Source organism: Sphaerulina musiva (assembly GCF_000320565.1).
Source record: "Sphaerulina musiva SO2202 unplaced genomic scaffold SEPMUscaffold_9, whole genome shotgun sequence".
Classification (NCBI taxonomy): Eukaryota; Fungi; Ascomycota; class Dothideomycetes; order Mycosphaerellales; family Mycosphaerellaceae; genus Sphaerulina; species Sphaerulina musiva.
The window spans coordinates 1,150,747-1,177,633 of NW_016017391.1; the positions used below are offsets into that span (position 1 = coordinate 1,150,747).

A 26,887-nucleotide genomic window follows, 5' to 3' on the forward strand; every position below is an offset into this window, starting at 1 on the left:
CGACGCTCTGCGCTGGCTGCTTGTACACCGCATTGCTGCATCAGACCCATCGTTGCCCGCATCAGCGAGAACGTCGGCGAATTACTCCCATTGGCTGCTGCGCTTCATCACCTCTCCGCCTCGAATAAGCGCGCTCGCTCACGCTCGCGAATGGAAAGCTCGCTGTCATGCCCGAGTTGAGATGGCCTGACGCCCAAGATCCCGCCCTCGACAACCACAAACCCATATGCCCACCCTCACTGCCGGACAACGGCATGCCTTCCTCTCTCGACGGCGACAAGCGGCGCCGACGAAAGCACCACGACGAGCGGGACAAGGAGAGGTCGACTCGATCATCGCATAAGTCCTCTTCCTCCACCAAGCTCTCTTCTTCTTCTGCCAAGCGGAAGCCTGCTGCCAGCCGCGAACGAGCACGCGACCAGACTCCGCTCGATCAGACCCCAACAGCGGCGAAGAAGGCGGTGTCCATGACGGTGCCGGAGCTGGATCGTCGGTCGAGCAGCGGCGAGGCTCACCCCTCATATCCCACCTTCAGCAAGGCCCATAGTCGGGAAGCGGTGGGCAGTAGGGAGGATGTTGGCAAGCCCAAAGCAGATCCGGTCACGCCGGATGCTACAGATCTGGGCAAGGAGGAGGACAAGCGGAGGAGGCCCATGTCTGCGCAACCAACACGAGCACCGCCCAGTCCACCGCTGACTGCAGACGACCCGGAGCCTAGAAGACCTGACAGCAGCAGAAGTAAGAGGTCAAGCGTGGAGGATGTCAGGCTGAACATGGACAGCCCGAGAAAGAGCGCGGATGGTGGGCATCGTTCATCCAAACGCGGCGTGAATGGGGTCAAGAGTGCAAAGTCGGGTGGCAGTCTACGGAAAGAGCATCGCTTTGACTCTGAGATTTCAAGTATGCCAGGAACCTATACGGACGATGAGCGCAAGTCGACGCCAGTCAGCAACTACCGTAGGACAGAATCTACGGCTTCGCGTGATCCGTCAATATTGACTGAAGGGACTACCGATTCCGATGCGACATCAATCGCTCCCGACAGGAAACCAAGCAGACAGAGCAGGCGGCCAGTCAACGTGGTGAATACAGAGGAGTATTCTCCTCCGTCTGTGACAGATTCGCAGCCAAGGACGCCTATTCAAGAGTACTCTTTACCTCCAAACGTGCGAGCAACACCAATCATCGACGTAGGAACGGGGAACAGTCACGGCAGATCACTTCCCACGCCATTGACAGCCAGACAAATGCCTCCACCACCTCCGCCTCCTCCAGTGACAGGTCCGAGGGAGGCTCCGCGCGTAGACTATCTGCTCAAGAATGGTGGCCTGCCTGTACCAGTTCCTCGGCGGCTAGTGCAGACTGGTCCGACCGTACAGCCATTCAGCGTGTATCAATCTCCCGCTCTTGGGCAAACCGCACCCATGGAGGAGTACGCAAAAGTGTTTGGTTCCATACATAAGAGGCTGGACGATTATCTCCACGTTTTACAAGGGAATGGCTCTGTGGCTGTGGCTACTGGTTACAAGTCTGTCGCGAGAAGGTTGCTTGACAAGTTGTCGCAAGTCTTCGCTCGAGACATCTCTTCGCAGCGTTGCGACTGCGTGGTTTGCAAGGTCACTCCACAACCCAGTCTCTCTGATGAAGAGGACACGGGTATAAGCTGGGGAGAGATTCTAGAATTCGTAGCAGGTCGTCGTGAGCTGCCACCGTGGCCACCGTTCTCGATCGAGCCAGACGACAGTGGGCTGGGAATATCCGGAGCAACTCTGGCGCCTATGCAAAAACTGGACATTGACGTCCCAGAAGAATACAAGGATCACTATATCCGACAAAACCAGAAGACGAAGCGAGCAGTGCAAAGCTGGCTCTCACAACAACCAGAGTTTCCAAGCAGCCCACCAGAGGAAGCAGATGAAGATACGCTCATGTTCGCCATGATGACGAAGCTCAGCAACCGTCAACGGAATCTATTCATCGCTCTCATGCACGGCCAAAGCACTGTGCCAGCGTCGAGAGCCCCCACGCCCGCCGAACGGCCAGCTACCGCGTCTACCGCGTTACGCAGAGCTCGAACTGCCTTGCAAAGGCTCTACAGGCTCGAAAGGCCACCGCGTGACTGCGAGGCTGCCATGTATCTGTTGAATAACCCACCTCTGCACAGCATGCTGGCCACGCTTGCAGAGGTTAATGAAGCAGAGTGGGACATACTCACGTCAGGCAGGTTCGATGGCTTCCTATGGTCTGGGGCGGAGTCGGGCTTCCCTCCCTCTGCATCTGCATATGCCGCGTCAGCAGCTTCACGCGGTCCTTCACGCGGCCAAAACCACACGCCTTTCTCGCGGAACGGCACGCCTTTTAGCGGGTTCAGTGCTGTTCCATCACGTGGCACAACGCCATTTGAGGTGGGCGGCGAACAAGTCCCATCCATGTTCCCCACGCGCGGCCCAACGCCAGGACCCGGCATGGGTGTGGCACCACCCGCGCCAGTGCAACTGGACGAAGACACAGAGATTGCAGTAGCGGCCGAGCTCGAGCGCAATCTGTTCATGGACATGGAACGTCTGGAAGATGCGTTTGAAATTCTGCATGGTCGTGCTGAGCTTGTGCGACAGATGCTGCGAGAGCGCTCTGCGGGCCTTTCAGCGCAAGCACAAGCTCGTCGTGGCAGCGGCTTCGATCCAGTCGGTGTGCGCTTGGACACACCAGCGAGTGGCATTACCGATATCGAAGAAGGAGAAGACGATGGTATGCCAGACGACATGGAAAGTCTGGCACCGGATGATAGCGCTTCACAGATCAGCAATAACCGCATGCGTCGGCATCGCGATCGCAAGCGAACTCCAGCGCCCGAGATGGTGCCCGAAGAAGACGAGAGCGTATTTGAAGAACAGCAAGAACGCACGAGAAGGGAGAAGACGGCTTCGAGGAGTAGTGGTCGCCGGTCGAAATACTGACAATCAGCGGACTCCATCTCGACGTCGCCGGTGAAAGTGGTGAAGCCACCGGGGGTGAAGAGATCGGTGTCCTCACGCCTTGATGAAATCTCACGTACATACTTTGGTGGTGGTGGTGCGATGAAATAGTGGTACGGTTGGCGAGCATTGCAAGCAACTAAGCATAGTGGAGCGTTCTTGTCTCTCTGACTCTCTCCGTGTGTGTATCTGTGTGCATAGCGGAATGGCGTTTCTGTTTTTGATTATGATTAGATGAGTATGAAGTAATGGGATGAGATGACCGATGCAGTACCCTTTGTTCACTCTTGGTGGTGGTGGTGGCAGAAGCAGTGGTATGTAGTGATAGTAATCTTTACATACAGTAGGTAAATGCCAAAGAGGCTGCCGACGACGCTTCCTCTGATGATACCCCAGAGTTCCTCAGTATACATGGTAGCGCCCGGAGTTCTTGGAGAAGACGAGTTATTATCTCTATGAATGAATGTTGTATTCTCTGGAAGTAGGTAGTATATAGGAGTTGAAGACGCATAGAATAGGGCCACTTCGGCTAATCTAAAAGAGGTAGGCATGTTCTTCGGTAACTCACGGCATCTGCGTCCGAGTATGTATCCTTCCTCCACTTCCTGTTCCCTTTCCGTCTCATCCCTCCAGAGTCATCATCCATCAGTCACTACGCCTGTAACAGTCATGTGTCTCACAAACTCATCAGTGTAGCCCTGTTCCAGAGGCTTCACCAGGACCTTGGATGCTCGTTGCAATACCATTCTTTGGACGTCTTGTCTTCGGAGGGCCGGAAATGCAGGCTGATGCTAACGATGCTAACGATGACACATAGGCTGCGTGTATGCCCCCGAGAAGCCACAGTATGGGCACAAGGTGATTGGCTGTGAGAAAACCGAGAGTGTAGCATGATCTCTGTGCTGCTGCAGATTCCTCTTACCTACAAGCCGTCCTCTATCGTCGAGAGCTGCAATATCTCGACTCTGCTAGGCTGAAGAATACCCCGGACAAGGACTTGCTGCGATGGCATGATCTCAACTCGCTATACATTTTTCAGATCACGAGCATCGTGCGCTGTTGACTGACGCTCCCGGGTAGAGATCTAGTTAGAGTCACGAGCGACATCGATGTGGCGATAGCAGCTTCTTCTTTCTCCGCAGCGCCGGCTCTTACAAATGTACTCTGGTAGAGCTCTGCGGCGTTCTCTCACCTGCGAACAGTGCAAATAGTACCCTGGGGAGGCTCGGATACGCCCATTGCGGGCAATGAATTGACCGACGAAAGGGCTTCATTCGGCAATTTCGAAATAGTCCTCAACTCTTGGCATGGCACTTCGAGGCTGAATCGCCCGAATCTGAATCACAAGCACGATGGCAAGTTGCGAGACCATGATAAGAATCCTCGCGTCGACCACAGGCCAGGTCGGAGAAACATCATCAACAACGCGCAAAAGACATTCTCAACTCCACATCGCATCAAACACTCTTCAGAAATCACGTGACGATGAAGGCCTGCACCATCGCCTCCCTCTTGGCGCTATGTGCCACCAACGCAGTTGCCAGTGAAGCTTCAGCCGCCAAACGCAACGCAGAACCTTTCATGGTCCTCGCAAACCCAGACGGAACTCTCGATGAGAAGAGTACGGCCGCTCTCCTCGACTGGGAGCTCCGCAATCAAGGAGGCGCCACGCTGGGACGCCGAGACCCATTCATGGTCCTCGCAAACCCAGATGGAACTCTCGATGAGAAGAGTACGGCCGCTCTCCTCGACTGGGAGCTCCGAAACCAAGGAGGCGCCACTCTGGGACGCCGAGACCCATTCATGGTCCTCGCAAACCCAGATGGAACTCTCGATGAGAAGAGTACAGCCGCTCTCCTTGACTGGGAGCTCCGAAACCAAGGAGGCGCCACGCTGGGACGACGGGACCCATTTATGGTGGCTGCGAACGAAGATGGAACCCTCGATGACGAGAGTATCGCCGCTCTCCTCGACTGGGAGCTCCGAAACCAAGGAAAAGCACAGCTGACAACCCGGGATGCTTTCACGGTCGCGGCAAACCCAGATGGAACCCTCGATGACGAGAGTATCGCCGCTCTCCTCGACTGGGAGCTCCGAAACCAAGGAAAGGCACAGCTGACAACCCGGGATGCTTTCATGGTCGCGGCAAACCCAGATGGATCTCTCACTCCTGAAAGCGAGGCGGCACTGAGAGATTGGGAAAGTCGATTTGGTCAGAAGAAGCGCGCAATGGAGTTTTCTGCTTGAGAGATAGACTGAGAGTTGAGGCTGTGGAGGGGGTTAAAATGAATGTGGATTGCAGGCTAATCATTCGTTCATTCATCATAACTGTCGTTAATAAAGCCAGATTGCTAACTAAGAAAGAACTAAGAAAGAGGAAAACATGTAAAGGACTCGATAAGGCAGAACGCTGTCACATTTTCTTCCATTCTTCTCTTCTCCTCTCTCTCTTCCACCTCTCTCTCTCGCCCCACTCACACAGTCTCTCCTCCACTCCCTTAAGCCGCACCACCATCACCACCACCACCCTCCTCTCTCACCTTGACCACAGCAGGAAACTCCGTCGCCCTCACCAAAAAGATATTCTGCACCGGCAAATCTTTCTTCCTCCCATCATCATCATGACTCTTCCCATACTCCCCCACAAGCTCCACATCGAATTTCTCCACCAACTGCGGCAACGCCTTCAAAATCACCAAACTAGCAATATTCTTCCCAATACACGTCCTCGAACCTAATCCAAATGGAAAATACGCCGCTTGCATTCTTTCTTTGCGAGTTTTGACTTGTTCTTCGTCTTCGTCAGCACTAACATTAAATAACCATCTTTCAGGTTGAAATTTCTCCGGGTCAGGAAAATTCGCTGCGTCGTAATGCATCGCCCATGCATTCATACTGACGGTCGCTCCGGCGGGGAAATGATAGCCGCAAATGGTGGCTCCGCCGAGGGGTACGACGCGAGGGAGACCGAAGCCGGTTTGAGGGAAGAGGCGGAGAGTTTCGTCGATGACGGCGTTGAGATAGGGGAGAGATTGGGCGGTGCGGAAGGAGAGTTTGGAAGCGGGGACGCCTGTCGAGGCGAGTTCTGCGCGGAGGCGGGCGAGAGTGGATGGGTTGCGGGTCAGGTTGTAGTAGGCCCAGGTGAGAGTGGTGCTGGTTGTGTCGGAGCCCGCGGTGACGTTGGCGCCGAGACCCATGGTGATGTGGGCGTCGGTGAAGTAGGTCGGGTTGCGTTCGTTGACGTCGAGGAATTTGTCGAGGATGCTGGTGGGGGAGTTGGGGTCTGTGGGTTGTTGGGCTAGAGTGTTGTTGTCGTCGGAATCGGAAGAAGCGCGGTCTTGTCGTCGTTTGAAGGTGGTTTCCGAGGTGAAGTTGTCGAGGTACATTTTGCCGCTTCCTTTGGATTTGGTTTGTTTTGCGATGAAGCGTTTCACGGCAATGAAGGGCGCGTGGAAGTATGGATAAAAGCCCATGAGTCCTCCATAGGTGAACGCGGCGTAGACGGACTGGGACAGCTTGCCGACGTCTTCGCCATGATCGAGGAAGCCGAAGCGTTTACCATAGGTCACGACGCCGATGGAGTCGAATGCCATACAGGTGATCTCCCATGACAGATCGACCACCTCCCCGGCACTTTTCTCCAGTCTCTGCATGAGGAGGCTCGCACATTCCGCCACTCCGGACTCATACGCAAAGACTGAAGTCATGCTGTACATGGCACTGAACCTCTTGCGTAAGTCTCCATGAAACTTGTTGGATCGTTCCTTGAACAGACTGGTCGTGCCCGGCGGGCTCCAGGGCTCGTAAAAGTCTGACTTGTCGAAGCCTCCATTCCAGCCGTGGATGGGCTTGATGGCGTCCACCGTAGCGAAGCTATAGTGTCCAGGGGCGATCCGCACAATGGGGCCGTATCTCTGGTGAAGGTGTCGAACGTCTTCGTGCCAGTTGTTGCTGTAGAAGCGGTAAAAGGTTTGCAAAGAGGTGATGCGAGCCAGAGGCGGACCCGGGATGTCTTGGAGAGGGTCGGTGTAGAGGAGGTAAATTTGGTAGAAGATGTAGGCCACGCCGGCCGTAATGGCAAGGGACACGGTCAATGCCATGGTTGATGTTCTGTTGGCCTCGTAAAAGGCGCAGAGGGAGAAATACCTTCGTATCGCTGAGAGTGGTTATATGTTCGCCAGCTCATCGTGCGGATATGGACACTCGAGTATGGTCCGCGGATGTCGAGATACATGCCTAGTTCGTGTAGCTACGTAAAATCAGAGTCGGTGGACAGCAGATCCTGATTAGCTCGCATGCCTGCCAATGTGGTTGTTGTCGTGTCTGCACTACTGCATGCACCCGTAGGCGAAGAGTGGCATTATAGGGGCATATACAACGTCGTCGTCTTGGTATAGTCCGTGAATGGAGCGGGGATATGGACCCTCTTCCCGAGCAAACGAGCAGTACCCAAAGTCAGGTACTGGTGTTTACGGGTTCAGGTGCGAGGGGCACGTTCTACTTCGCCAAGTTACCCTCGCTGCACTATACTTTGACTTTACGCTAGTTTTACACGTGACTAATGGTACACTTAGCTAGAATTGATTTAATAATTAATTTAAATATCTGTGAAATTAATATTAACTAATAGCGGGTTTTTATATATAGCGGAAGGCTTTTTTTATATAGTAGGAGGCCTCTTAGGGTTAACCCTAATACCCTTAGGCACTTATAGTCTATTAGAGGTAGCTAAATTAGTTCTAAGCCAAAAACGCGATTGCTACTATCTTTAGCTATATTACCTACTATAATCGATAGTATTTCTCTGTCTCTCTATTAGCTAATCTTATATATATATCGTTATATTGTTATATTGTTATATTGTTATATCGTTATATTATTATATCGTTATATCGTTACGTCGTTACGTCGTCGTATCGTTACGTCTAGTTCTAAGCCTAAAACGCGATTGCTATTATCTTTAGCTATATTATCTACTATAATCGATTAATCGATAGTATCTCTCTATCTCTCTATTAGCTAATCTCGTATATATCTTATAATATCGTCGTATTGTCGCGTCGTCGCGTCGTCGCGTCTATTGCTCTAGTAGTAGCCTAAATCCGCGCGCTAGCTCTATTAACTTTATAGAGGAAGTACTATTAGCGTATATAGCTAAGAAGTATACCTAAGGCCTAGACTTTAGGGTTAACCCTAAAATGCCTCCCGCTATATAAAATTTATACTCCCGCTATATATAAAAACCCCTAATAGCCTTATAACTAATTATAAGTAATTGATTCGCTATACAATTCTAGAATTATTTTAAAGAATTAAGAAAATTCTAAGCTAACAGTAAGTAATCGATTTAGAAACCGATTCTTAGAATAATTCTAGAATTATTTCTATTATTAAGAAAATTCTAAGCTAATAAGTATACGACAGATCCCTATCAGGCAGGGAGAGGAGGGTTGGAATTGTGTATTGTAGGTTAAAGAGGCACTCGACAACCTTGAAAGGTCGAAAGACGTCATAGGTACTTGTGTGCTTGATTGGGAGTCTGTTCGAGAGGCAGCCTACGCAGCTTTATCATATTGCCAGAAGAAGAAGGATCAACATCGGTTTGATGGAAAAGGAAAATTCGACACCTCGCAAGTGCCGACTTATGACAATCAGAAATCACCAAAATATTTCTGTCGGAGGTGTTCCATCGCAAGTGCTTCCGGCATTGCCACTAAGAATTTGTCAATCTCATCCCTCCAGAACGAATTTTGTGGATTCACCTGGCATGCGGTAGTATATTCCCAATATGACGGGTACCAGCCTGCCGTCTCCCAGTCAATTATACCAACAACGTCATCTCCACGCACGAGAATATTAAGGCTGCTCAAATCGCCATGAGTAAAAGTTGGAGCGTTCCAGTCCCTACTGTGTAAGATGATAAGTTTTGTGACGTCTGCATCATGGTTGCTGTGAGCTTGTATGCCATGTCGAAGATGACAGTGAAACTGCTGAACATTCTCGAATGGGCCAAATCGTCCAGCTGTAGTAGGCATTCTGGGGTCGTAAAGAGAACCACCAGTTACGCTTCTTATACGATTGTTGTCCGTGTGTAAACAGCGCATTTGAGAGACCAATTTTTTCAGGCATTCGAGTATCATAAGTTTTGACGCAGGAGATCTCTGCACCCAAGATTTCCCTAATGGTTGGCCGTGTATCCTCTCCATGAGAATGTAGGTGCATCCTTTGTGGACAAAAGCACAATGTACTTTCGGAACAGGTAATGTTGTGTTTCGGGCGACGAAAAGCATAGTTTGCGCCTCGACAAGATTGGTACGTTGTCCATATTTGATGCAGAGATGTTTGCTTAGCATCAGCACACTACCGGTGCGGCCTCGGAAGTGCCCAACGAGACGTATGAGCAAGAGCAAAAGGTGTCTCTGTAGCTTGGAAGGCTGAGGAACATTCAGGTCTGCGTCGAGGCCTGTATAGCATATTCCTCGCGGCGCGTCGGAAGTGGCGTGTTCGCCTGGATCCATCATAGAGATTGTCTTTTCCGCGTGCATCTTTTGCCGCTCCCTGACACGAAGGCCCACATTCTGAACAGAGGCTTGTCGCAATTCCAACTTTGTGTCGTGTCACGCTTGATACTGGATAGCGAGAGGCGGAGGTTTGGCGGTAGAAGCACGTGATGGAATAACTACAGCCAGAAGAACTAGTAGAAGCTGGGCTAGGAGGTAGGCTAGGCAAATAGGAATGACACCTCAGGAAGACATGCTCTCGACTCTCAACCATGCCATCCCCATCCTCATTCCCATTATTGTCCCCACGACCACTCCTACGCCTCCCGCTCCGCACTGCTCGTCTTCCGCTACATCCTCGTCGTCCATTCACCTGCCACCCCCGCAGCCTCGAAGACGCCCGATCCACGCCGCCACCAGCGCCCATCGCCCCGCGAGCCGCTCCGCCCAAAAAGACTCGCCGCAATCAACTGCCCGTGTACTCGCTCCTAGCCATCTTCGCCTTGGGCACCGTCGCCTTCAACCTCCTCCTCCACCAGCGCGCCGGTCAAACTCCCGCAAACACCTACGAATTGCCCGACAGAGCTCCGCCCAGCAAAGACCAGTGGCCACATCCGTCCCGAGCCCAGAAGGGACAGTAAACAACAGCAGCAAGCAAACATGCCTGCCATTGACCAGCTCGAGTCCTTCAAGCGCACTTCACCCCTCTATCGATCCTCCATCAGCCCCTCCCGCGCCGATGAAGCCCTGGTAGTTTTTGTTCTGGGCGGGCCGGGAGCAGGCAAAGGAACGCAATGCGCGAACCTCGTTCGTGATTTTGGCTTCAAACACCTCTCCGCGGGCGATCTGCTGCGAGCAGAGCAGGATCGCCCTGGCTCTGACTTTGGAGACATGATCAAGACATATATCAAAGAAGGACAAATTGTGCCCCAAGAAGTGACGATTCAACTGCTCGAGAACGCGATCAAGCAGACGATTGACGAGAGCGGGAATAGGAAGTTTTTGATCGATGGTTTCCCCAGGAAGATGGACCAGGCGATCAAGTTTCAGGAGATTGTGGTACCTTCTGCTTTTACGCTCTTTTTCGATTGCCCCGAGGAGACGATGAGGAAGCGACTCCTGCATCGCGGAGAGACGAGTGGCCGGGCCGATGACAATGAAGAGTCGATCAAGAAGAGATTCCGGACGTTTGTGGAGACGAGTATGCCTGTAGTGGAGCACTTTGAAAAGGAGGGCAAGGTGGTCAAGGTGGACGCGACGCCTGCGCCGGAACAGGTCTATCAAAACGTCAAAGCGCAGTTTGAGAAGAGGGGCGTCACACTTCTTGTCACGAAGACGCAGGAGCAGAGTGCAAAGGATGGAGATGCTGCGGGTAAGAGTGTGCAGGACTAGGTAAAGCAGCAGCAGCAGCAGCAGCACACTGCTCTTCTCCTCATCGTCATGAATGATCTTCCAGGAAGGAAGTGAAAGAGGGTCATGTAGATGATATAAGATTCTGCCGCATCGCGCACCTAGGTATTCAAAAGATGCGTAGAAGCAAAAAAGCGAATCCCGAGACAGAAATAAGATGCCTAAAAATGAAAAAAATAAATGACATTGACCTGGTCCCCCTTTTTTTCCCAGCGAGAGACAACAATTCAGCCTTACTCTTCCATTGGATTATCCCCAATGTCGTCGTCCATATTGTCGTCGTCGTCGTCGTCGTCCATATTCTCGTCGTCGTCGTCGTCGTCCATATTCTCGTCGTCGTCGTCGTCGTCCATATTCTCATCGTCGTCGTCGTCGTCGTCGTCGTCGTCATCGTCGTCGTCATCCTCGTCCGATTCAAGACTAAGACCCATCGAAAACCGCTTCTCCGATTTTTCGCATTCAACAATATTCTCGAGCAGGTCATTATGAATTTTCAAATTGATTATCGACTGGTGGCGAGCGACCTCCAGCTCTTGTCTGAAATGAGTAATCCTCTGTTCCAAATCCAGCTTGCGCACCACCTCCATTTCCAAAAGATCCTCCATGGGTTTCGTATCGAAGCCCTGTGCAGAGTATGATTCGTTTAGAGTTTGGTTTGCTTCCTGCGCTTCAGCCGTTGTCGCGTCATTTTCTTTGTTTTGGTTTGAGAGCATCGTGAGAGATTTCTGAAGTTGCGCATATTGTTCTCGATGTGGGAAGCCGTTGATGATTCTGCCTGCGACGCCCAGCTGGATGAATTTTGGGCTGGGTATGAAGTTTTCGAGGGAAGGATGGGAGGGCATTTCCAAGCCCACAAAGAAGCATTTGCCAGCTGGTTCGATGTACAAGCGGACAAGCTGTCTGAGAAAATTTTCTTGGAGTCGGAAGGACAGGTCGCTAGACACGAGTCTCACGAGGCCGCGGAGGACGTGTTGGTGGGCCTGAATGTCCTCTGGTGGGCCGACGACACCGACGAGGCGGCTGTTGGCGTAGACCTCACGCTTGCAGCCGTGCTGAAGGTGCTCGAAGACGAGGTCGATGTTGTCGGGCAGTTCTGTCAGCCATACGGGAGGAAGAAACACAAGCGGCTGGATAATTTTATCAAAGTTGCTCATCTCATGTCCACTCCCCTGTTGCTTCTCGATGGAATCCAGTACATACTTGTGTTGCTTCTGCATGGCGCAGCGAAACATATCAGCGGTGAAGCTGTTGACAAGAAAAATTTATTTAGCATGCGACTCAAGTCCGACGAGATAGATATACATGCTGGCATCATGTCCAGTGTGAAGTGGGGGTAGTAAGACGGAAGACTCACCGAGAATACTGCAAGGCCTTCTCCCAATTAGCCTCGGGCTCCTTCAGGTCGCTCTGCCTCAGATACTCCAGGACGCATGCATCGAAGAAGCTGGAATCTGACAGCCACTTCTCAAATTTTTCAATCAGGTTGTCATGTCTTTGATTCTTTGGCTGAACCCATAGAGTCTGCAGAATCGCTCGGTGGCCTTTCTTAAATGTCTTGGGATCGTCCCGATGGCGGTATATTACTTTCCCACTGGGAGGAAGCTGTGCTGTCCAGGAATGTTCAGCGGCCTGCAACGAAGTGTTACCCCCAGTTCTAAGCACCGTCTGGATTGCTCCTAAGAATTCCGAAAAAGGAGCGGAGTGATAAGGATTTGTCCAAGTCGTATCTCGCTTCCTGGCCAACAGAAGCTTTTGAATTGTGTGCGCTCTGTCGACGGGAACAAGATTCTCTGCTTCGTCTTGCTGGACGCGATTAAAGTCCTCATGGGCAGCATACTCGACGAGCACATTGCTGAAACGCCTCGGGTGAGTTTCAAAGTAATATCTGAACCCCCAAGTCGCATCGTAGCCTGCTAATGATGGCTCATAACCCTCTTTTGGCACGGCATCCAGGATTCTAGCTGTTGTGTAACCAGGGAATGCAGGACCAGTTGAGTATCCGCACAGTATCACCCATTCGTCCGTGAGCGAAGGATCGGTAAACCATCCTGGAGTTGGAAGAGTGGCATCTTCACGACTCAGAACTTTTAGCAAGGTCCGCTTCAGAATTGCCAATTCAAGGACTGCATACTCAGTCTTGTTTTCCTCATCAACTGGGTCAGCATAAAGTCCCTTCTCAGCAGGCCCGAATAGGGTACATCCTGTCGGGTTACCCCGTTGCCAATGCTGGCGGTCACTATGGTTGGTCTTCCCACCACAGAGCATGCAAAAGCCACCGTTGCAACCTGAACCGCGGCACCGCATATAGTTGCAGCCGGAATGTAAAATCGCTCCCCAATCACAATCTGGACACCTCTGGTAATCCTTGCCTCGCTCCAGACCCGCGAACGGGTCCTCTTCTTCGCCTTCATCACCGCCTTCATTAACAACAACCCCATGACACTCAGGACAAACAACTTCAGACAGCTCGGCTAGTTCTGTTTTGCTGCCCACGAATGTGCCGCACTCGCGAACTTTCGTGGGATCTTCGTTCTCCAGCGTCCGACGGCAATAAACTCGATCGGAGACTCTGACCCTATATTCTTTCTCCTTCTGTTCGTACTTCTTCACGAACTCTTCGCCAAGGAAATTGATAAAGTCGCGAGCTTTGAGATGCTCATCCCCGTCGCTCCACCTCGCATTGTCGTACTGGGATTCGGTTTCGAGGGCGTTACGGAATTTGGGAACAATTGTCTGATTGAAGCAATCGGTGCAGATATTATCGTTGTCCCGGCCGATGTAAATACGGTCCACCGCATCTATTTCATCAAGGCAGACGCCACACTGGGGCGCTTGTAGGGATTCTGCCATTGGTCACGTCGTCTGAGGCCGTGTAGCTCTATGGTGCGCAACTGCTGTGCTGGAATGTGTCATGGTCGGATCGCAGGCTCGCGCCAGGTATAAATCGTAGATGAAGCCTAGCGAAAAAACAAAGAGTGCATCAAGAACACCGTTTCCGGCAGTCCATTCTCTTTGGGCACCTCGCGCCGGATTGGGCTGTCAAAGCGAAGGCTATCGACTTGCCCATTAAGCGACGTCGAAAGGGTCGGATGATGGGTTGACGGGTTTGATGGGAACGTCGCCAAGGTCATTGACAGAGTCGCAAGTGCCAACATACCGTATCCTAGAGTTGGTGGCGCATCTTGAAGCAACTCTCCAACTGAATACTACCATCAAGTAGCGGTGACATTGCAGGGCGTGCCCCATAGCTCTCTCGATCGCATGCCTCTTGCGCGGTTGTTGTCTCCGGAAAGGCGACTGCGCAGTTAATGCATTGCATTTCGATCGTCGCTATCTGATATCTAGGTAGCTTTTCTATATGTATGATGCTTACACAACTTTCACACGCATGCATCTCCTTGCAGCGCCATCGCTAGATTCTCAAATAGCACGACCTATCCGATGCAATTGTGCCGCCAATGACGATTGGCTTTCACTTTCCATTTCTTTCAACTTCTATCCCTCAAGTAATTGCATCAAAACCTTGGCAGGAAGAAAGCGTCGGCCTTGTTTACAGGATCACAGTATCCCGGGGCCGACTCGTTTTCTCCACTCGCCCATGCAATGATTGTCAGAGCAGTCGTGTAACTCATCATGGCGACACCAAAGATCACCAACAAGACATCGGCAATTCGATGCCAACTCTTCGTCGCAACGGCTCGGTAGTGCATTAGTGGCTAGTAAGTCTTGTTAGCATGCTCTCTCTCTCTCTCCCTGAGAGGGCTTGTACTTACCGGATAAATGTAGACAAGCGGAATGCACGCGAAGCTTCCAACAAGCGAAACAAACTTATCCAAATCTCCCGCTCCCGCCCAAGCGATAAGAGCACACAGAGCGACCATGAAAAAGCGGAAGATGTTCTTCTTCCATTTGATCCATGGATTGTACTTTCCGGTTCTCGAAAAGAGTTGCTGGCTTGTGATTTCGATGGCCGGATATATTTGTAGGGGAGTACTGAGCAGGATTGCCAGACTATACACGAACTGTACGGCATTGACCATCTTGCTGGTCTGAGGCATATTGAGGAGTATGACGGTCTTGGTGTTCTCGCCGTATGCGACGTAAGAGAGGGCGCCAGCCGATATGAAGACGACTGTGACAATGAGCATGACTGTGCCCATGACCTTGGGGAATTTGCTTGGATCTGCCATCCCACTCTGGATAGGAATGACGAGACCAACGCCTTCGAATGTGAAGATGGCCGTTCCAATGAGGAGCGTCCAATGTTCCGGGTTGAACTGCTTGATACCAGGTCCAACGCCGCCTTGGTCAACAATGGTCTTGACGTCGTAGTAATACACATAGCACAATCCGAGCAGAATGAAGGCATCCGCAAGCAAGGCTAGCTTCTGGATGTGGTTGATGTTGCGATACAAGCTCAAGGGCAGGAATATGAACATCTGCATCAGGATCATGAGGCCTACCCCGATGTCTGTTTTGCAACGCGTGACGGCCAAGACGAATGCTCGGAGATTCTCAGCCACGAATACTATGTATGCCGAGGAGAACCCAATCTGGCTGATCACAAGGGAGAAGTTGATGAGGTTCCGGAAGTAGGGCCCAAAGATCTTTCCACCCATGTCGCCGAACGATGCGCGGACCTTGAGACGAATCGACACCAGCAGGATGAAGCAGTAGTAAGACAGAGCTGCCAGAACAAACAATACAACGTTCGAAAAGGCAAAGCCGCCGTTTAGGTAAGCCCTGGGTAAAAATAAGACACCTGTGCCGACGAAGGATTTGAGCAGCAACATGGCAGCGCCAAAAGGTGTACCTTTGCCTTGCTCGCGAACCTTGCGTTTTCGACGTCGTTTGCCAGGTGTTTCGGGAAGCAGAGCAGAGTCTTCTCCCCAGTCATCGCGGTCTTCATTCCGATCGCCCTCGGTAGTAGCATCTTCGAAATAGTCCGAGGAGAAGTATTCGTCCGCGTCTAGTACTTCGTCATCTTCTTCCAGCTCTTCACCAGCGAAGTGACCGTAGAGCGTCAAGAACTCGATGAAGTTTGAGGTTACGAATTGGCGGCGTGGAGGCTCGGGATCTGTAGCACGTTGACCACGAGGTAGAGTACCGTATTGCGATCGTCCACCACTGGCACTTGGTGCAGCTGACTCGTCTCGTCGACGTATATGGTCCCGCCTGAAACCGCCCGGCTTTTGTATGAAGGAGATATCGTCATCATCGTCGTCGTTGTTGTTTGTCTTCGGTGCGCTGTAGCTCATGCTTCTCCGCAGTCTACCAGTTTCCTGCTCCTCGCGCTCTTTCTTCTCCGCATAGCGGTAGATGTGCCGTGTTGTATCACCACCCTGTAGCTGGAGACTGGAAAATTCTCCCTCTGGGGCAGCAGAGCTCGAATCTCCGGGGAAAGCGTTCCCTTGCCTGGGTGATCCCACCTCCGAGCCCGTTTGTGGACCCACGAGATGTCTCTTCAGCACATCGAGATCCTCCTTTGGCGTAGGACTTCTCCCGAGCTGTGTTGTGTAGCTGGCAGGCGTGTAGGACCCACTTCTATCATCGCCCTTGGGGCTTTCATATCTCATCGTCCCTCTGGGCTCCCTCATCTGCTGCGGTGGCGTGGTCGAAGGTGACGAGCCCTTGGAGCCTCTCAGTGCCTGGGAGAGCGAGCTAGGCCCTGGTCCGGGCACTGAGCTGCCCGAAGCGCCTGCCAGAGGCTCACCGCTCGACTGGACATCCTGCTGGCCTTGGCTGTGCGATGTCGAGGGGCCAGCAGTGGGAGAGGAGCCAACTATGGGCGTGGCAGCCAGCCTCGCTGTCCTCGTTGCTCGAGACGGTGAGCCGCCGGCGAAGCTCTGGGCATCGGCATCCCGAAAGCTGCCAGACGGTATGGACCGCGCCTTGGAGGACTCGGACATGCTATTGCAACTCTTCGACGACACACGCCCAACTGGCTTTCTCGGTGTAGACGAGGGGGAAATATGATATATGCCGTGTTCGTGTTATGATGTTGTGTTTGCAGATATCGCTGCTGGGATGTACGTTTCACAACGCGTGCAGCTGATGCAGGCCCGCCAGATAAGAGACGTTCGGTAGCCCCCGGTCGATCGAGAAGCACAGCACAACGTTGTAGGTAGGAGGCAATAAGTAGTCCAAAGCAGCGTCGCACAAGATACTTGTATCAGCCGACTTCGTTTGTTGCTCTCGAGACTTCACTTGTGACTCTACGGCGTGACGTGCAAGAGAAAGTCAATCCGGAAGAAGGTTTCGTGCCTTTCCGTGAGCTCTGCCCTCGTTCTCGGCACAGCGACGACGACGACGATGATTACGGTGCTTGCCGCTCAATGTTCACCGGGAGGCATCCGCAGGCTACAAGAGGTAACATATCACTCTACTACATCACTCCATCACAGCCTACTGGCACGACTCTGCGGCGGACTTGCAATCTTCAATTTGCACGAGAATGAGAGTGAGAAGTATCTGTACATTAGGTCGTATTGCTCATAATTGTAAAGTCAAAAGCATACAAAAAACGCCGTCCCGACTGTCCCGTCGTTTCCATATTTCCGTCCAGTGTAGGATGCCGCCTCTGTTAGCCATGGACGGCTCAATTGTATGTTTCTACAGCCAAATATGCCCGACAAACGCCTCGCTCCCGAAAGCAATATAACACAAGCATCGCGTCAAACGTGTTCGAGTCGATTTGAAACACCCAGCAGTATGACAAAATATCTGCTCACCCTGACTCGTGACAGGCCGTTGCGATTTTAGGACACGAGAGCAGGACAAGGGTCTGTACTGCCCTTAATCTGGCCATGAATGTTCTAGTACACCTCACTGGCCATCCTGCTCACGCCAATTGTCCGGCAAGGCCAATGAAAAGCGCCTGAGCCGCAACTTGAGCTGCCCACAGGCCGACCTTCTTCATTCGACGTTGTCTTGCCTTGCGATCAGTGATATCGCGCACGAACGCATCGTACGTCTCTTTGCTCAAGTCTGCGAGCAAGCCAGAATCGAAGACAGTCCAAGATCCATCGAATTCACTCTGCCGCTTTACAATGCGACAGGTGATGGGGATGAAGTTACTCCCGCTTCGAGAGTGGGAGTTGATGTAGGCGACGATAGGCCGGACTACAGCGTTGTTGACGTACGATATGTCTTTAGTGAAGATTGGAACGCTAGCGCGTACGTCGTTGAGGTGGATTTGAATGTCCATGACAAGGAAGCGGTTGTCGTCCTCGTTCATTACTTCTTGCGCATCCTCAGACGTACCACTATTGTCGATGCTCTCGTCGTGATGACCATGCGATGCCGATGCCGATGCATGGCCATTGTGCGCGATTTGGTTCGTGACAGTCGCTTCCATGCGATCGTAAATGTCGCTCATGACCTTCGCTATACTGCCATCTGCGTCGTTCGGAATCATGATATCGGAAACGATGTCCACGTTTCCATCCACGATCCAAGAGAAAGGTCCTTCAACGCCACGATTCAGGTGATCGATCTTGAGCCCATCAATACGGATCCTGCTATGCTTTTTCCAGGTTGATGCAAACTCCTCATGGCCGCCTACAAGCAGTGCACCAGTAGTACTATGTACCTGCCTGGGATGTATAGTAAACAGAGAGCCGTCAAAGCTGCCACTCATATTGTTGGCGCACAGGAAATCGTAAAATAGCCACTGCTTCCGAAGTCGAGGAAGTTCGCAGTTGTACACACTGACTGTGAACGGCCGAAAGTTGTTGGGTTGATACACTGTTATAAGCACGTCTTCCATTTTGAAATGTTCAATCTCAAAGTCACCAATGTTGTGTTCGTGACGATAGCTCTTCGGGTCACGACCGACATCTTCTGGCCGTGGTTTGACATGTGTTCGGTCGATGACACCTCGAACGCCACGAACACCAACGTCTTGCAGCAATCCTTTTCCGTTGAACCACTTGCGGAACGACAGCGTCAGGTCAACATTGTCAATAGTGACATCGGATTGGGAGTAATTGCCATCATCGGCAGGTGTTTCACTGCCCTCATCAGGCAGCGTTGCATGGTCTCGGCCACTTTGCGCAGTTGCTGCTGCCGCTGCCGCTGCAATAACCGAAGAGCCCTTGGTCACGGTCCTTCGACTTTTGTCGGCAGCTGGACGCCTGCTCACAAAGACCTTGTTCAACCGTATCGTGCCCTCGCCCCATTTCGGTACAATGGCACTTTCGAAAACCACTTGAATGCCTGTGCTCCGTGTGAGGTAGTTGCCGACCCAGCTTGCCAAGGTCTCTTGTGCAAATACAGTGTTGAGGGCATAGATACCCAAGCTGACAAACGTGGTGGTTCCAATTACCAACCAGAGGAGATGGCCCCAGAATATCCAGCTCAAGAAGGCAAATATTTCTTCGTGATTAAAGGGCCTCACACTCCTGATGGAGAACCACTTGAAGCGGATCTGCAATCGATGCCAGAATCCAGTCGCTGCTGCCAGTAGCTCATCCTTCGTGGGGCGATGGAAGTGCGGCAGATGATCGTATATGTATTTGCCAGGACCGCCTGCGCCTGCGCCTGTGACCTGCGACTGGCTGTCTTTGCTCTCAGTCGAGACCTCTTTCTGTGCATCTCCATCCGCAGGGCTCCTCCCTTCCAGCTTCTTACTACTGCCACTGTTCCATCTCCTTTGCAGCATCCTGGTTGCAGTCTGTTCCCTCGAGTCCAGCCATCCTTTTGATGGCGTCCGTTCGGACAGTCTCAGTCCAAATCTCTCCGTTGCGCATACAGTCAGCGATCGAGGCCATCTGTTGAGTGTATTCGTGGCTGAAGCATGGTGTGATGACCTCGCGCTGCTAGCTCTGGTCTGTAGGGCTACCGGCCGTGATAGCGGTGAAGTATGCCCCAGAGATGTCGCGAAAAGTCGTCTCGTTGTCACTGGTTGTGAAGTGGCGTTAGTGAGTTGCAGTCCTCGTCGCCCAATCACCACCGCATGGCAGTTCATTTCAGCTGCACATCACAACGAGATGGACACCACTGTGGCAGCGGACAAGCGATCAGGTAGTGGTGTATAGATCAAGAAACGACAAATGGCTGGGCTGGGCTAACTTTGAAAAAGCAAAGCAAGCTCCCAACCAGGATGGCGCGTGTGCTTGTGACAGCTGAGGTTCGTGCCTCAGGACTTCCACGGCCACAGCGCACTGATTGGACGATGGCTCGTTCTGCAAAATTCTGCCAAGGCTACGCACACAACCTCTTCCGCTTTCTCGCAGACACTTTGATCTTGACCACCGCCCATCGACAACACCGCGAGGATGCCCAAGGAAGTCAAGCAGAGGTCCGGCATTGCCGTTGGCCTTAATGCTGGCCACGTACGTTCTGCTCCCACCACCGTCGTTGCCACCACCCCCCACTTGTCTGCACCGAACGAGCGAGAGAAACGACAATGGCGGAATATAATTGGGAACAGAGGACAGCAGGCTAACATGACCTTCCCGCACAGAAAGTCACTCCCCGCCAACCAAAGCCACGTGTGTCGCGCATGAAGGGACACCTCAGCAAGAGAACTGCTTTCGTTCGGGACATCGTCAAGGAGGTCGCTGGGTACGTTTGGCCCAAGAGCAGGACATCGCAGGACAGGACACTAATTTCATACCAATAGCCTCGCACCATACGAGCGCCGCGTCATCGAACTTCTCCGCAACAGCAAGGACAAGCGTGCCCGCAAGCTTGCAAAGAAGAGACTCGGTACTTTCGGCCGTGCGAAGAGAAAGGTCGACGAGATGACCAAGGTCATCGCTGAGAGCAGGAGAGTTGGCCACTAAACGATTCACTGCTGCTACTTCGATGAAATGGGAATAAGGTGCAGAGGCATGAAGGCGCAACACGGCAGGGTTTGACACATGATGCCGCGATGCTTGGCCGCGACCAGCGCTAGGTCACATCACACTACAGGCATGCGGCTACCGGTTCGATGGCGCTCATACTGAATGAAAATGCATTGAAAGTCCAGTCTTCTCCACCTGCTTTCCAATTGTGCCGGGCGGTCATGCCTGTTCGTTCTACTGACCTGTTCAAGTGCGGTTCCATGCCTCGAAGATGCCTCGCAAATACTGGTGCATAATTTACCGTTTTTCTTCTGCGAAATGAGCTCCACGCTCTCTGGACTGGCCAACTCGCAGCTCGCCACGAAGGTTCTATTCCTTGGACGAAAGCAACATGCAGCCAGTACGAAACAGGCTGGGTACGCGTTGATCTATTGAGCGACCTCTTACCCACGAAACCCGTCTACCTCCGAAACAGCGAAAGCATTGCTCAAAATCTCATGCGTGCACCGAACCTGGAATGGAAGCGGGCTTGATCGCGCCCTCAAGATATACCAAGTCACACGACTGGGAGTCCTGTCCTCACGCAGAGGACAGAGCGGTGGCTTATCCGATGTCTAGATTGCACGAAGCATACTTACGGACAGTAGGTCACGCAAGCGACATCCCATGGTCGTACAACTCAGCAAAGCGCGTGTGATATAGTTGGCCTTGGACTTAAATAGCGCGGATGGGATGACATTCATCAGGTCGAGAATTCACTGTATTCATGGATACTTTCTACATTTGAGCCTTGCCTTGCACGCACAGCCGACAAATCCGCAAAAAGTGCGTCGTCCTTGAACCATTGTATACCTAAGGTACCTAAGGTACCAGGTAGGTACAAATGACCCTAAGTCTAATCAACAGCTCATCTACCAAAGGATTCAGCAAAGACCTACTGTACATGTACCTAATTAGACTACATCCGTCACTTAGAATAAAACCACAAAAGCTCGTCTCGCCTACAAATCTACCCATCCCAGCTCCATCCCTATCCACAATACCATAACCTACCTACTTTACTTGACCACGTCTCGGATTGAATTCAGCTCCCTTCCTCCCAACAAAAAATCCATTCACTTTTCGCCGTAAGTGAGATGCTACCATCCCACCTAGAACCAGGTACAGAGAAAAAAGAAGCTGCATTTTTGAGATGAAATTCAGGGTCGTATTTATATAACCCTAAGGGAAAAAGCAGACTCGTATCATCATGACAAGTAAGGTACATAGGCAGCGTACATGTACCTACGCAGTTCTCGCGCTGATACAGTGCCCGGGGATGGCAAGAAGAAAACGGGTTGAAGGGACCTACCTAGACCAAGATGTGTCCCAGTACAAACGACCTGTCGGGTTGAGACTCAGAGGTGGTTGGTTGTTAGGTACATAGCTGATTTTACGTCCAGTCTTTCGTCTTTCTCAGAATGTCACCTCGTTGTGCCTAAGCGTCTGACACCTACATGTAGCTTGCAGACGAGATTGCTTTGCAAAGCGGTCATCGTTGTAATGAAATGAGTCTCGATCAAGTGGCATTGCCTTTCGACGACAAGGGTGATGGTCGTGCCCTTCGAGTGAAGACTATCACTTTCAGCACCGATTTGCGGAACAAACAAGGACATTATCGCTGTGAGTACAATATAGGATGGCATTTCTGCTACCTGTCAAGTATAGTACAATGGGCCACGCAAAGCGCTTGCTTCTCGCTCGGCCATGTCCTGGTAACGCCATGCTCAATGCCAGATCATGCAGAGTCATCATCATACTCCTCAGATTCTTTACAACTTCTGGTACTCCAGCTTGCCTACACGCGACGTTAGCAAATAACTCGAAAGGAATGACATATGTGAAGAGCATCATCTTACCTTCCAGCTTCTTGCTTTCTGCAACCTTCCGCACTGCCTTGTTGAAATCATCCTGGCTCACGCTCTCTCTGTAGTCCTTGATCGCGAACAGCCCGGCTTCTGTGACCACGTTTCTCAAATCTGCACCATTCAGCCCATCGCTCATTTTGACCACGGACTCGAAATCAATCTCTCCTTCTTTCTGCACGCTCATGGCATGGATTTTGAGCACTTCCAATCGCCCTGCCTCGTTTGGCAGAGGAATCTCAATCTTTCTGTCGAGACGACCAGCACGTAGGAGAGCAGGGTCGAGTGTATCGGGTCGGTTTGTAGCCATGATAATCTTAGTCTTCCCGAGGTAGTCGAAACCATCAAGCTGGTTGAGCAATTCCATAAGTGTGCGTTGAATCTCACGATCGGCACTCGTGCCCTCGCTGAAGCGGCGACCACCAATGGCATCGATTTCGTCCATGAAGATGATGCAGGGTTCGTGTTCTTTGGCATAGCCGAACATTTCGCGAATAAGGCGGGCAGATTCTCCGATATACTTGTCGACGATGGCAGACGAGACGACTACACAAATGTCAGCAGAGGCAGCATCGGTATGATGAAGAATGGAACTCACCCTTCAAGAAATTCGTCTCGAGCGAGCTAGCTACTGCTCGCGCGAGAAGCGTCTTTCCCGTACCAGGAGGACCGTACAAAAGCACACCCTTTGGCGGCTTGATACCAACTCGCAAGAACAACTCGGGATTCTTCAGCGGCAGCTCAATCACCTCTCGTAGCTCTCTGATCTGCTCATTCAGTCCACCAATACCCGCAAACGACACCTGTCCCGGATCCTCCAACGACATGTTGTATACTAGTGGGTCGACCTCTCTGGGCAGCATGCGCATGATTGTGAGTGTGGTCATGTCTAAGGCAACACGTGTGCCCTGCTTCAGCTTCAATTTATCGACCTTTGATCTGCATCCCACCACGTATCGCGGCCCTGATGATGCCTTGACGATGAATCGCTCCTCGTCCAGTTGTTTGAGCACCTCGCCGATGATCTGACCGACACTTTGCAGCGCCTTGATGTTGTCCTCGGATACGTCAAAGTCATGCTGCAAGCCCTTGATCTCTAACCGCAGAGCCTTCAATTTTGCCTCCCACTCTCGCGACTCCAACAACTTCTTCTTGTACTCCTCCAGTGCTTGGTCTCTTTCCGGATCCGACATGGCGATGGTGATGTGGCGGTTATGGCAGGAAGAGGGCTAGACGAAAACGATTCCCGCAGCGGCTGGTTGGACTGGGTAGAGATCCAGGGTGTGAGACGGCGAAGCGATGGAGGTTGTGGTGATGGGAGTTTGGATGGGAGAGTGATTGAGATGTGTGAAGCTCATGTTCGCAAGCTGTTGTAGGCTACGGCGAACGCGCCTGCCATCATCAGTGCTTGGGACGGCTTGGTCCGCGTCACGTGATATCTTAGATGATGGAGAGCGATAGTTCTCCCCTACACTGCCTAACTCAGGAGCCAGTTCAGGCATCTACTTTTCTACGGCAGATGAGAACGATGGCTGAGGCTGTACTTCATATACCACCCGAAAGACGTGAATTCTATGGACGACTGGAGCTATACCATACAGCACGATTATAGGCTGTACCTCACCCACGAGATGCTAAGCCAGCTAAACTTTATTCGGTAAATGACCTTTCCTGTTCGGAAGAGAACAGCGCCAGCCCAGCCCGGCCCAGCCCAGCCTATAGGGCGAGTTCGGAGGTGCATCATCGAGGTCTTCCGAAATCATCCCTGCTCACACCGTCGTTGGCGGGGTGTCTCGGACTCTCGGTGGGTTAAGAACTTGGTGGGATGTTCCAGCAAAGCTTCGAGTATTTTGTTCTTTTGTTATCACTTCACCACCAGGCAACACCAATCTTCTCCCCTTCTCCAACTGCACTTCATCCACACAGAAGCCACACAGATTACACAGAACCAAGGTCAGTACTGTCCCCCCTTCACAACACCCTGAGGGCTCGTCACAACCAGGCCACCAACTTCCATGGCAGAGCTGACCGCAAGAAGAAGCAGTCAAGATGGGTATTTCCAAGATTCACGCACGTTCCGTTTACGACTCTCGAGGCAACCCAACGGTCGAGGTTGACATTGTCACCGAGACTGGCCTTCACCGCGCCATCGTCCCATCGGGTGCTTCCACCGGTTCACACGAGGCATGCGAGCTCCGTGATGGAGACAAGAGCAAGTGGAGCGGTAAGGGCGTCACGAAGGCTGTTGCCAACGTGAACGAGAAGATTGCTCCGGCTCTCATCAAGGAGAACCTCGACGTCAAGGACCAATCCGCCGTTGATGCTTTCCTCAACAAGCTCGATGGCACACAGAACAAGACCACCCTCGGTGCCAATGCCATTCTCGGTGTGTCAATGGCCGTTGCCAAGGCTGCCGCTGCTGAGAAGCGTGTTCCACTTTACGCCCACATCAGCGATCTTGCTGGCACCAAGAAGCCATACGTCCTCCCAGTCCCATTCATGAACGTCCTCAACGGTGGCTCGCACGCCGGTGGCCGTCTTGCTTTCCAGGAATTCATGATTGTTCCATCGTGAGTGAGATCCGCGAATAACTGTGTGTTGAGTCTTGTAGCTAATTTCAACCTTCTACAGTCAAGCACCTACCTTCTCGGAGGCCATGCGCCAGGGCTCCGAAGTCTACCAGAAGCTCAAGACGCTTGCCAAGAAGAAGTACGGCCAGTCTGCTGGCAACGTTGGTGACGAGGGTGGTGTTGCACCAGACATTCAGACCGCCGAGGAGGCACTCGACCTGATTACCGAGTCGATCGAGGCTGCGGGCTACACTGGTCAGATCAAGATCGCCATGGACGTGGCATCATCAGAGTTCTACAAGACGGAGGAGAAGAAGTACGACCTGGACTTCAAGAACCCCGACAGCGACAAGAGCAAGTGGGTCACATACGAGCAGCTCGCAGACCAGTACCGCTCGCTCGCGAAGAAGTACCCAATCGTCTCCATTGAGGATCCATTCGCCGAGGATGACTGGGAGGCTTGGAGCTACTTCTACAAGAACACCGACTTCCAGCTGGTTGGAGACGACTTGACTGTCACCAACCCCGAGTTCATCAAGAAGGCCATCGAGACCAAGGCTTGCAACGCCCTGCTCCTGAAGGTCAACCAGATCGGTACCATCACCGAGGCCATCCAGGCCGCCAAGGACGCCTACGGTGCCGGATGGGGTGTCATGGTTTCTCACCGCTCCGGTGAGACTGAGGATGTGACAATTGCTGATATCGCCGTCGGTCTCCGTTCCGGCCAGATCAAGACTGGTGCCCCAGCACGGTCTGAGCGTCTGGCCAAGCTGAACCAGATCCTCCGCATTGAGGAGGAGCTCGGCAGCAATGCCATCTACGCGGGAGAGAACTTCCGCACTGCTGTCAACGTCTAAGCACCCTAGAGTCTTATGCAAGACCTTGAATTCTCAGCGTATGAAGTAGAGAAATGACCGTATGAAAACAAAAAAGTCATGATTGCTCAGCTCTTTTCCCCATGGTACCATCTTTTGCTTCTCTCGCTTTCCAATGAGTGCCACGTCAAATGACCAGTCTCGTAATGCTCCGATAATTTGGCTTCGTGAAATCGTCAGGGGGGATAATGCCAGCAACGCGGGGCACCTGCTGTCAGCATCACACAGGAGCGTTGATTGATCAGGATTCAGAAGCAATATGCGTGGAGCTCTTCCGGGGGAGGAGGAGGAGGAGAAAGGAGGAGAAAGGAGAAACTCGTAGGTTCAGGGCCGCGCTAACGTTCGGACTCGGATCTTGTACCTGCTAGCGTGTTTTTGACTGTATACATGCCACAACCTGGAACTTTCTGACACGCTCTCACGAACGTCGAGTCTCATTTGGGCCGAGATATGCGGCATGTGAATTCAAAAAGCTGGCCGACTCACTCTCCCGTGTACTCGGATAGGGCTTTTGCGATGGCACCAATGGACCTGCTCTTGCGGGCCGTTTCCAGCTGCTCTTTTTTCAGTGCACATGGAAGTCTATAGTCACTCTGCGCGAGAAGTCGGGTTCCTTCTGCTGTCTCACGCGCGATCATCTCGGCGAGCCGTGGTTTCGGGAACGTAAGGTCAGCTATTGATTGAAAGAGGGTGGCAACCGTCTTCACCATTTTTGCCGATATCAAAGTGTCATTGAGGATGAGAACAAGAACATCTACCTACCGAGGAACAAGAACGAGAACGAGAACAAAACAGTACCTAGCGGTTTGATATGCCATGCAGTTGTGAAAGACCTTCCGGCACTGCTGTAAGCTCGCCTTCA

General features: G+C 52.1%; 11 protein-coding genes across 11 annotated transcripts; 5 read left to right on the top strand and 6 right to left on the bottom strand.

The window, feature by feature from the left end:
- Window positions 1-229: 229 nt before the first annotated feature.
- SEPMUDRAFT_151151 (uncharacterized protein) lies at window positions 230-3,363 on the top strand. The gene has a single exon (XM_016906633.1). The coding sequence runs from the start codon at window positions 255-257 to the stop codon at window positions 2,955-2,957; it is 2,703 nt and encodes a 900-aa protein (XP_016758243.1). The 5' UTR covers window positions 230-254; the 3' UTR covers window positions 2,958-3,363.
- A 1,097-nt stretch (window positions 3,364-4,460) lies between these two features.
- On the top strand, window positions 4,461-5,222 carry SEPMUDRAFT_110514 (uncharacterized protein; the record flags this gene model as incomplete). The annotated part of the gene is made up of 1 exon (XM_016900848.1): window positions 4,461-5,222. The coding sequence occupies one exon, from the start codon at window positions 4,461-4,463 to the stop codon at window positions 5,220-5,222; it is 762 nt and encodes a 253-aa protein (XP_016758244.1).
- A 55-nt stretch (window positions 5,223-5,277) lies between these two features.
- SEPMUDRAFT_151152 (cytochrome P450) lies at window positions 5,278-7,423 on the bottom strand. Its single transcript, XM_016906634.1, has one exon. It carries the CDS (start codon window positions 7,073-7,075, stop codon window positions 5,474-5,476), a length of 1,602 nt encoding a protein of 533 aa, XP_016758245.1. The 5' UTR covers window positions 7,076-7,423; the 3' UTR covers window positions 5,278-5,473.
- Window positions 7,424-8,626: 1,203 nt separating this feature from the next.
- Window positions 8,627-9,328, bottom strand: SEPMUDRAFT_50196 (kinase-like protein; the record flags this gene model as incomplete). Its single annotated transcript, XM_016909153.1, has 1 exon — window positions 8,627-9,328. The coding sequence occupies one exon, from the start codon at window positions 9,326-9,328 to the stop codon at window positions 8,627-8,629; it is 702 nt and encodes a 233-aa protein (XP_016758246.1).
- Window positions 9,329-10,135: 807 nt separating this feature from the next.
- SEPMUDRAFT_50118 (UMP-CMP kinase) lies at window positions 10,136-10,867 on the top strand (the record flags this gene model as incomplete). Its single annotated transcript, XM_016909149.1, has 1 exon — window positions 10,136-10,867. The coding sequence occupies one exon, from the start codon at window positions 10,136-10,138 to the stop codon at window positions 10,865-10,867; it is 732 nt and encodes a 243-aa protein (XP_016758247.1).
- Window positions 10,868-13,090: 2,223 nt separating this feature from the next.
- Window positions 13,091-13,735, bottom strand: SEPMUDRAFT_50578 (uncharacterized protein; the record flags this gene model as incomplete). The annotated part of the gene is made up of 1 exon (XM_016909167.1): window positions 13,091-13,735. A coding segment is annotated over one exon (645 nt), but the record flags the coding sequence as incomplete, so codon positions are not given.
- A 449-nt stretch (window positions 13,736-14,184) lies between these two features.
- Window positions 14,185-16,967, bottom strand: SEPMUDRAFT_151154 (Aa_trans-domain-containing protein). Its single transcript, XM_016906635.1, has 2 exons — window positions 14,659-16,967; window positions 14,185-14,601 (listed from the first exon to the last, which is right to left on the bottom strand). The coding sequence occupies exons 1-2, from the start codon at window positions 16,792-16,794 to the stop codon at window positions 14,401-14,403; spliced, it is 2,337 nt and encodes a 778-aa protein (XP_016758249.1). The 5' UTR covers window positions 16,795-16,967; the 3' UTR covers window positions 14,185-14,400.
- A 400-nt stretch (window positions 16,968-17,367) lies between these two features.
- SEPMUDRAFT_151155 (MDM31_MDM32-domain-containing protein) lies at window positions 17,368-19,936 on the bottom strand. The gene has a single exon (XM_016906636.1). The coding sequence runs from the start codon at window positions 19,851-19,853 to the stop codon at window positions 17,727-17,729; it is 2,127 nt and encodes a 708-aa protein (XP_016758250.1). The 5' UTR covers window positions 19,854-19,936; the 3' UTR covers window positions 17,368-17,726.
- A 201-nt stretch (window positions 19,937-20,137) lies between these two features.
- On the top strand, window positions 20,138-21,150 carry SEPMUDRAFT_151157 (60S ribosomal protein L36). The gene is made up of 3 exons (XM_016906637.1): window positions 20,138-20,220; window positions 20,352-20,452; window positions 20,511-21,150. The coding sequence occupies exons 1-3, from the start codon at window positions 20,164-20,166 to the stop codon at window positions 20,671-20,673; spliced, it is 321 nt and encodes a 106-aa protein (XP_016758251.1). The 5' UTR covers window positions 20,138-20,163; the 3' UTR covers window positions 20,674-21,150.
- Window positions 21,151-22,335: 1,185 nt separating this feature from the next.
- On the bottom strand, window positions 22,336-23,905 carry SEPMUDRAFT_151159 (26S proteasome subunit P45). The gene is made up of 3 exons (XM_016906638.1): window positions 23,179-23,905; window positions 22,575-23,126; window positions 22,336-22,513 (listed from the first exon to the last, which is right to left on the bottom strand). The coding sequence occupies exons 1-3, from the start codon at window positions 23,771-23,773 to the stop codon at window positions 22,488-22,490; spliced, it is 1,173 nt and encodes a 390-aa protein (XP_016758252.1). The 5' UTR covers window positions 23,774-23,905; the 3' UTR covers window positions 22,336-22,487.
- Window positions 23,906-24,447: 542 nt separating this feature from the next.
- On the top strand, window positions 24,448-26,421 carry SEPMUDRAFT_151160 (enolase). The gene is made up of 3 exons (XM_016906639.1): window positions 24,448-24,533; window positions 24,619-25,150; window positions 25,212-26,421. The coding sequence occupies exons 2-3, from the start codon at window positions 24,630-24,632 to the stop codon at window positions 26,005-26,007; spliced, it is 1,317 nt and encodes a 438-aa protein (XP_016758253.1). The 5' UTR covers window positions 24,448-24,533; window positions 24,619-24,629; the 3' UTR covers window positions 26,008-26,421.
- Window positions 26,422-26,887: the final 466 nt, after the last annotated feature.